At 42.6% G+C, this 9,118-nt stretch overlaps 1 protein-coding gene across 2 annotated transcripts; it reads left to right on the top strand.

Annotated features, from left to right (window-relative positions):
• Positions 1-413: 413 nt before the first annotated feature.
• Positions 414-9,117, top strand: mlh1 (mutL homolog 1, colon cancer, nonpolyposis type 2 (E. coli)). 2 transcript variants are annotated; one of them, XM_016664809.1, is made up of 19 exons: positions 414-727; positions 897-987; positions 1,246-1,344; positions 1,424-1,497; positions 1,966-2,038; positions 2,120-2,211; positions 2,290-2,332; positions 2,409-2,497; positions 2,598-2,710; positions 2,793-2,886; positions 3,653-3,806; positions 3,884-4,203; positions 5,263-5,405; positions 6,261-6,369; positions 7,101-7,164; positions 7,247-7,411; positions 7,482-7,574; positions 7,641-7,772; positions 8,232-9,117. In XM_016664809.1, the coding sequence occupies exons 1-19, from the start codon at positions 621-623 to the stop codon at positions 8,385-8,387; spliced, it is 2,211 nt and encodes a 736-aa protein (XP_016520295.1). In that variant the 5' UTR covers positions 414-620; the 3' UTR covers positions 8,388-9,117. The 2 variants fall into 2 exon arrangements, with proteins under 2 accessions (XP_016520295.1, XP_007579310.1); XM_007579248.2 differs by having other exon boundaries at positions 417-727; positions 7,641-7,751.
• The last annotated feature ends 1 nt before the right edge of the window (position 9,118 follows it).

The following is a 9,118-nucleotide window of genomic DNA, read 5'->3' on the forward strand; positions in this document are numbered from 1 at the left end:
ATAATAATAATAATAATAATAATAATAATAATAAATAGGTTTTTCCTGGAATGTCTGTGATTTTGTCTTTATCTTTATTTCACACCTGTTTGTCGAATTTTATCAAAGTTTTAACCTTGTTTGGTTCTCCTGCATTGTTTCATGATACTTTTTAGCCGCTGTGGCGCAAGTGAGTAGTTTCTCAAAACATTTCCCAATGAAGAAGATTCTTGTTGGGACCCGCGCTTGATCAAAGATCGTTTATTTTTGAGTGGTGCATTACTTCATTACAAGAACGGCGTATACTTACCAAACCAGCACGCCAAATTAAGTAAAAAGGAACATCCAGTCAGCTGTTAAGAATTGCATTTTGAGGTTGAGGAAAAATTGTAAAGTTTTTTGCATTTTAATATATTTTTAAAAAGATTTAAGCTTGACATTCGCTGTTCTCTTATCTTTTGAGTCAGAGTAAGACGTCGTATTGTTTTTATTTTCTCCCTGCTTCAGTGTGAGAGCCCTATCATGTGGAAGCCGTACAATGTAGTATTTTTATTATAATTCGTTGCAGTTTTGTCTCCCCGGTCAGATATATGGGAATTTCCAGCGGTTGAGCTGCTGCTAGCAGTTTTCTAGATACAAACATGGCGGGAGTCATTCGGAGGCTCGATGAGACTGTTGTTAACAGGATCGCAGCGGGAGAAGTTATCCAGCGTCCTGCCAACGCCGTCAAAGAAATGATCGAAAACTGGTATTTTAATATATTTGTGACGATAAAAGTATTTATGTAGGGGGTAAAAAAACAACCAGAAGACTAGAAATGTTCACGAACCGTTACTGTTTACATATTCAACATGCACTGCTCTGGGTAAATGAGTTCAACTCAAAATGATCAATTTTTCTGTTTTGAAATGTTCCAGTTTGGACGCAAAGGCCACCAACATCCAGGTGACTGTGAAGGACGGAGGCCTGAAGCTCCTTCAGATCCAGGACAACGGCACTGGGATCAGGGTAAGTAATAGCTTCCTCCCTGCTGGAGAAGAGGCGACCCTAGCATGAATGCTGCCCGGGGCGGGGGGGCAGGGGGGATGGCACACCCTCTATTCCTCCCAAAATATTTATATCTCTTGAACATTTTCTGAGTTCATGTATAAATATGTATTTTAAAAAATACCGCAGTATTGCTCATATCACAAACCATCACTGACTTCTATAATGATTTTCAAACAGGTTAAATGATTATTAAACATGTCTTCTTTCTCACCGCAGAAAGAAGACATGGAGATTGTTTGTGAGCGGTTCACCACCAGCAAACTGCAGACCTTCGAGGACCTTTCAGCGATTGCGACCTACGGGTTCAGAGGAGAGGTGAGGACTCCTGTGGCCCTCAGCTCAGTAGCCACATCAGTGTTCAGGCTGGATATTTTGTCTCTTCTCATTCCTGCAGGCTCTTGCCAGTATCAGCCATGTGGCTCATGTTACCATAACAACAAAGACGGCTGATGCAAAGTGTGCTTACAGGTATTTCCACATTACAAACACAAACTGCACTGGGTGTTAGTGGAAGGAAATGGAGGGTTGTGCTGTTCTTAGATTACTGCCTTCTTTTTTTATCATCTGTTTTTCACACCTTTATCATCTTTCCTTTCTTCTGTCCTTCCTCTTTTTGATTCTCTGTCCTATTTTTGTCCTGACATGTCTTTTATTCCCTCATTGTGTCCTTTCTTTACTTTTTCTGTCCTAAGTTGTCTTTCCTTCCTTCCTTGCAGGTCCCACATTGAAAAATATCTGTTACAAATTCAATGGTTGACATTTTTATTTATATTTTAGTTTGTTAGAACGGACAAAACGGACTAAAAACTGATACTTAAGGTCTTTAAAAGTCAAATGTAAAAGCGCACCACACTTTTGAGAGTTTCTCTTCTAAAAAATTGAAAGTCACATTCAGATTTGCTACTTTAGTTCTGCATTAATGCTGTTGTTGTTCAGAGCGAGCTACAGCGATGGCAAACTGAAGGGCCCCCCTAAGCCCTGCGCCGGGAACCAGGGGACCCAGATCCTGGTGAGTTCCTGCCTGCAGCACGTCAGCTGACTGAAGATGAACCGTCTGGATTCTGATGAATAGTTCCTGATGTCTGCGCAGGTGGAGGACCTTTTCTATAACGTGTCCACCAGGAGGAAGGCCCTGAAGAGCCCGGCAGACGAATACTCCAGGATTGTGGATGTGGTCAGCAGGTCTGGACTCAAACCACAACCATTTCTGCTCCTTATGACCAAATGTTTCATATCTGGTCCTGCTTTGTCTCTTTAAAGGTACGCTATTCACAATTCAGGAAAAAGCTTCTCAGTCAAAAAGGTGAAACTTTCTTTCTTTTTTTTAGTTTTTAAGGAAATCAGCTGCAGGTTTAAATGGTACATTTTTCTTTGGGCAGCAAGGAGAGACGGTGGCGGACGTGAGGACACTTCCCAACGCGTCCGTCGTGGACAACATCCGCAGCGTCTTCGGAAACCCGGTCAGCAGGTAGATCTGGTCCCCAGGGGTCTCGGTTGTCTTGTGTCCCCGATGTCTCCCTGTCTCACCTTGCCGTGTCCCCGGTGTGTCCCTGTCTCCGTGTCCACAGGGAGCTGATCGAAGTCGGCTGCCAGGACCAGAAGTTGGCCTACACCCTGAAGGGCTTCGTCTCCAATGCCAACTACTCCATGAAGCGATGCATCCTGGTCCTGTTCATCAACCGTACGTTGCCGTGGTAACGCTCCACGCTCACTGCGTCCGCTCAGCGCCATTTTCACTGCAGGTTGTCCTCTGTCTCTTTCAGACCGGTTGGTGGAGTCCAGCGCTCTGAAGAAAGCCGTGGAGACGGTTTACGCTGCCTACCTCCCAAAAAACTCGCATCCCTTCCTCTACCTCAGGTAGGAAAACTATTAAATCCGTTGCCACGGTGATCTGTGTGTGCAGTAGCTGCTTCCTAATAAAATCCAGGTATTAATATTATCATATCGTCATCCTAATGTAATATCTAGAGTCTAACAGCAGCAGCTGATCACACCGGACACAAAAGACTTTGATCAAAAGATTAAAAGTCACAGACAGATGGAAGATGAGATGAGAAAGACAGAAATATTTTAAATGTTTTAGTTTCCCGACCCGCAGCATCATGGGTCCTCCACCGAACCAAGCTATAGTTATGAGGAGTTTTTTCTCACATTCATTATGGATTAGTCTGTAGAAACGCTGGAGATGAAATAAAACCTTTTCTGGCTTTCCTCCCAAACAAATAGTTAGCTTTCAGATAGCATCTAATATTTGTTATGGAGACTCTGCGTCTCCAAGACGCTGCGGTTTTCAGTTTTTATCGTTTCCTCCCATCCTGCTCCCTGTGAGTGAAGGTTAACCCGGGTTCTGGTCCAGCTGTGGTCACAGATCCAGATGTTTGTAAACATGGACAAGTTTAAGTTAGCAGTGGTTTTCTGTCTCACTTTTGAACGGTGTCACATCATGATTATCCTACGTGATTATGGGTTAACAATTAAAGATGAATATAAAAGTAAAATATAAATGAGATTCTGAAGATTGATTTATTTCATAGGAAATGTTTTTTTGCTGTTTGCACATGTTGCCCAGGTTTAAAGTAAAACATGGAGGATGCTGTAAATTCCTGTGATGTTTTCTCCTCAGCCTGGAAATCGCTCCGCAGAACGTCGACGTGAACGTTCACCCCACCAAACATGAAGTGCACTTCCTGCACGAGGACAGCGTGATGGAGAGCGTTCAGAAGCACATCGAGAGCAAACTGCTGGGCTCCAACTCGTCCCGGACTTACTTCACCCAGGTGTGACCCGACTCAGACTGCCGTCCGCCTCCCAGCTCCCCTCACGTCGTTTCAGCTTCTTCTTCTGTGGTTTCCAGACGTTGCTGCCGGGGCTGTCTGTGTCCGGCGGTTCTGACGTAAAAACCTCTGGATCCTCTGAGTCCGCCGAGCGCGTCTACGCCCACCAAATGGTCCGGACCGACTGCCGCTCCCAGAAACTGGACGCCTTCCTGCAGCCGAAAGAGAAGCCGGCCCCTGATCCAGAGACGGCCGGTCCCAGCAGATCGCCGGCGGCAACCAGGACCTCTGAGCTGGACAGTCTGGAGCTGGATGATGAGGACATGCTGGAGGCTGCGCTGGAAGAACCTGGTCCAGCAGGTGAAGAGGAACGCAGCGGCGCTGCTGAGGAGGATCAGAGGTAGGTCAAAGATTTCTGTCTAGAAATGATCTAAAACTCAGAAAAAAATTGGATTTTAATCTTTTTTTAAATTCCAATATTTAAAAACAGGCTGCTATTAACAACTATTGTTAATTTTTGAATTGTTTTTGTGATATAAATTTTTCTTTGCAATCAATAATATTACAGATTTTTTTTGCCGCTTCTTTAGAAATATTACAAAGGAATTTTCCAATATTTGCACATTTACAATGTTACTGTGACAGTAAATGTGACGTTTTGTTATTCGACACCAATAATTTGACATCAAGTAAAGACGAGGCAGCATAGCAGAAGACAGAAGAAATCCTGCCACCTGCAGGTGGGAGGTAGCATCACTTACACCCAATACTTTTGATTTTTTTTTTCAGAAAATTGGCAAAAAAGTCACAATTATGCATTAGGACTAAAAAATACAGATTATATGGGTTTAGCGTGAAGCAGAGAAGCAACGTCAGCAGTGGTGTGTTTTACTGACGTGAAAAGGTAGAAAAATGTACAAAATATCGGTAAATATCAGTTTTTGGTTCAGATTTTCATATTGGTGAAAACCGAGAAAAAAAAATTTCTGTAACTTTTCCAAGTTGAGTTCATTCATATTCAAAGTAATGGAAAACTTTCCGTAGATTTCCCCGAGAGCAGTTCCTGCTTCCAAGGCTGCTACATTTTCCTTCACTGATTTTTTTTCTTTTTTTTTTTTAGAAAAGGGGGAAAAAACCCTTCTGGCAGGTTTTTGATTTAGTCATAATGTGAATGACAGCAGCTCGGGGAAAAGCAAGTTGGATCAGGACGGGTGTTGATGAACAACTAGAGCAAGTCTGAACAGCGGGCTGCAGAGAGCAAGTCGGCTGAGCCAGCAGGAAGGAGAGGACAGAGTTTAATGTCTCATGAAGGACGTCTTTGTCCTGCAGGTGGCCCGTCGGGCTCTTCTGCTGTTATTTATGACATCTTGACTCATTTTATTGGTCTAACGCAGCTTTTTCATCTCAAATCGTGGAACTCTTTCGCCCTCTAGTGGCTGAAATGTTTCTGTTTTCACAGGAAGCGACCCAGAGAGGAGGAGGATGAAGAGGAGGATGATGATGATGAGGGGCTGACGGCTGCTGCTACGCCCAAGAGAAGGGTGATCAAACTGACCAGCATCAAGGATCTGAGAGCAGAGATCACAGAGAACACACACAGAGGTAGCTTAGCTTAGCGTAGCGTCTCTGCCGTCCTGCAGCAGTTTTACCGTTTCCACCAGGCCTGCACCGACAGAGTCGTCCTCCAGGGCAGAACTCGCCTTACACAACTCCAGCCTCCGTCATATCCTGCTTTCAGGTCACGAATAGAAACCCCCACCATCCTGTTGCCATGCCAACGTGACCTCACCAAACAAACAGAGTGTTCCACTTCTTCCTAAAAAGCTGCTGTGGTAGAAATGGATGTGCCGTAACTTTCTCCATCTGAACAGAAACAAAACTGAAGTTATGTTTGGACCTGAAGCTCATCTAGAGTCACAGCTTCACTTATTACAGCTGGAAAATAAAGATCAGGCCTGAAATCTGGGTCTGAATCATCAGAGACACATAAAGACAGTTACAAAATCAGCCTTCTGTCCTCTAATCTGAGTAGAGGACTGATGCCTCAGCAAATCTAGAGAAACTCATCCATGCATTTATCTTCATTCATATTCATAACTGCAACAGCATCTTCACAGGTCTACATAAAAAAGTCAGTCCTCCAGAGGGAGGTGATCCAGAATGCTGCTGGTGTTATAACTAAAAGAGAAGCAGCATTCAGCTTCTATGTACCACAAATCTGGAACAAACTTCCAGAAAACTGCAAAACAGCCAAAACACTGAGTTCCTTTACTTCTAGACTAAAAACCCACTTGGTTAGAGTTACTCTTGAATCATAATAAAACATTGACCAAAATATTCAACTTGTATTGATGATTTAGATGACAGCACTACGAGGTTTTCATGTTTTTATGATGTAAAGCTCTTTGAGCTGAACTGTTCTCTGGTCCTGATCCGGGTTCTGTGTGTTTTCTGCAGGTCTGCAGGAGATGCTGCAGAAACACTCGTTTGTTGGCTGCGTGGATCCGCAGTGGAGTCTGATCCAGCATCACACCAAGCTCTACCTGCTCAACACAACCACACTCAGGTCAGCACGGCAGGAAGGACCGCACAACACTCAGTCAGGGTTCCATGTTATTCAGCCCCGTTTAATGTGATGCCACTAAATAAAATCCAATTTCCCTCTGATGTCGCCTAGTTAGTCCAGCTGTGTTTATTTATCATGAAGAGTAAGAGCTGAGGTGAGGTTTGAGTTTTATCATCATTGTGTTCAGTGTTTGGAGTCAAAAGCAGTAAAAATCAAAGTTCATTGCATCTAGAAAGTTTTCACATTTATATTACATCCTAATTCCAAATTGTATTAAATTAATTTCTTTCCTCAAAATGATAAATAAATACCAGGTTATGACTCTGCCAGAAATGCTTTATGTTTGTCTGGTATGTTTGGTTGTTAATTTACACAAATGGTTCAAACCACTGAAAATTAAAACTATTAAAACCTTGTTCTGAACACAGAGGCCCTATGGTGAAACATGGTGGTGGTAGCTTCATGATGTGGGGAAGCTTTTCATTGTCAGCGTCAACGAAGCTAATAAAACTTGACTGTATGATGGATGGAGGTGAATACAGGACATTCATTAAAAACGGCAGAGATTCAGAGTGGCCTAGTCAAAGGTCAGGCTAAATTTAATTGAAAACTAGTATCTTTAATTAATACGAGTGTGATGCTACATAGTGATGACTCAGTGAGTCTGGAAATAAAAGCATGCCACACTTTTCAGATTTTACTTAAAGAAAACTCCTTTGTTTGTGTTGCAGTCGGGAACTTTTCTACCAGATTCTCATCTTTGACTTTGGGAACTTCGGCGTCCTCAGACTGTCTGTAAGTCCAGTCTGGACCAATCAGAACCTTTACTGACGGATCAGAACCAATCAGAACCTTTACTGACGCTGATGTCTGTCAGACGCCGGCGCCGCTGTACGACCTGGCCATGCTGGCGCTGGACTCGGCGGAGAGCGGCTGGACAGAGGAGGACGGGCCGAAGGAGGGCCTGGCTCAGTACATTGTGGACTTCCTGAAGAAGAAGGCAGAAATGCTGGAGGATTATTTCTCCCTGGAGATCGATCAGGTCAGCCGTCTGATTTTAAAGCTTTTCTTCCAGAGGAGACGAGTGAGTAAACTGAAGCGATGTCTTCCAGGAGGGAAACCTGACGGGGCTCCCTCTGCTCCTGGATAAATACACACCCATCATGGAAGGCCTGCCCTTGTTCATCCTGCGCCTCGCCACCGAGGTGAGGGCAGCGCCGTTCCTTCCTGGAAGCATTTCAGGAAAAGTTTCTGATGGTTTCTGCCTGCAGGTGAACTGGGACAACGAGAAGGAATGCTTCCGAGACTTCAGCAAGGAGTGCAGCGCCTTCTACTCCATCAGGAAGCAGTTCGTCCTGGAGGCCGAGCCGGGCGATGAGCCGGTGAGTAGGTCCAGCCTGAAAGTACGGAAGACGATTAGGGCCAACAAAAAAAACATTTATTAAAAAATTCTGATTTTAAACTTAGAATTCTGACTTACATCTAAAAAATTTGACTTTTTCTCATAATTCTGAAAATTTTCTCAAATTCTGACTTTTCTTCATTTTTTTTCAGAATTGTACTTTTAATTTTATAATTCCGATTTTTTCTCAGAATTTTGAGTCAATCTATGTCAAAATTCAAATAACCAAACATTTTAAGGTGTCAATTTATGTTCTAAGTATATTAAAAATAATCCCCACTATATTCTCTGTTATAGTTACCCTAATCTGCACTTTAGGCACACTGAAAGCCTGTCGCAAATTTATTTGGTAGATTTAAGTTTTTACATTTGACTGATGGTGCATAAACAATTAAAATGATTCTGTGACAAACAAAACTGAGAACTCACAGTTTATTCTTAAATGGTCATCATGTTTCAGGAACCAGACGGGAACTCCTGGCGCTGGAATGTGGAACACGTTCTGTTCAAAGCTTTCCGAACTCTCTTCAGTCCCCCGAAAAGCTTCAGCGAGGACGGCACCGTGCTGCAGATCGCCAACCTGCCCGACCTCTACAAGGTGTTTGAGCGCTGCTGAAGACCCACATGCTGCAGCTGTTTTATACCTGAAACTTTTCTTCTGTAAATACATTTATACCAACCTAAACACAGGAAGACTGAGCTGCTTGGAGGAGTTAAATGGGAGCCTGTCAAGTATGGATGCAAACAATTAATCGAGTTTTGATTATGTTGTAAGTCTTAATGGTTTATTAGATTAAAATTAGTTCCTACTTTTTGATGTAGTTTGGCCGTCATCCCGCAGGGGGCGCTGCTGGTTATATTTACTCAGGTTCATCAGTGTCGACTAAACTTTGTTCTGTAAAAACACTTTTTACGGTTCAAACTACCTCTTCGCCATGACAACCTGACTTTCCTCTTGTCGTTTTGTTGCAACCTGCGACTCTTCCAAAGCCAGAAAGGAAATGTTTCTAATGCAAGAAGAAATGGTCATTTTAGGAGTTCTTCTATAAAGTCTGCTTTTAATATCTTCAACAGGATTTTAAAAGTAACTAGTTTTAAACTAGATCTTTCCATATTTATGCAAATGACTCATCTCCTTCTACTAGCTTTTTTTTTTTATTGTTGTAATAGAGGATTAATTTCCTCTAAAATCTGAAAACAGATTTTAGTTAAATTTTGTTGCCTTTTGCAATAAAACATTTCATGAGGTACACATTTAGAAAATTACTTTATTTTGTATCAGTGGAATTAGAAAAGGCTGCAGACTAATAAAACTAATAAAATCCAAATAAAGGATGTTGCACACAG

Source organism: Poecilia formosa, unplaced genomic scaffold (genome assembly GCF_000485575.1).
Source record: "Poecilia formosa unplaced genomic scaffold, Poecilia_formosa-5.1.2 Scaffold513, whole genome shotgun sequence".
Classification (NCBI taxonomy): domain Eukaryota; kingdom Metazoa; phylum Chordata; class Actinopteri; order Cyprinodontiformes; family Poeciliidae; genus Poecilia; species Poecilia formosa.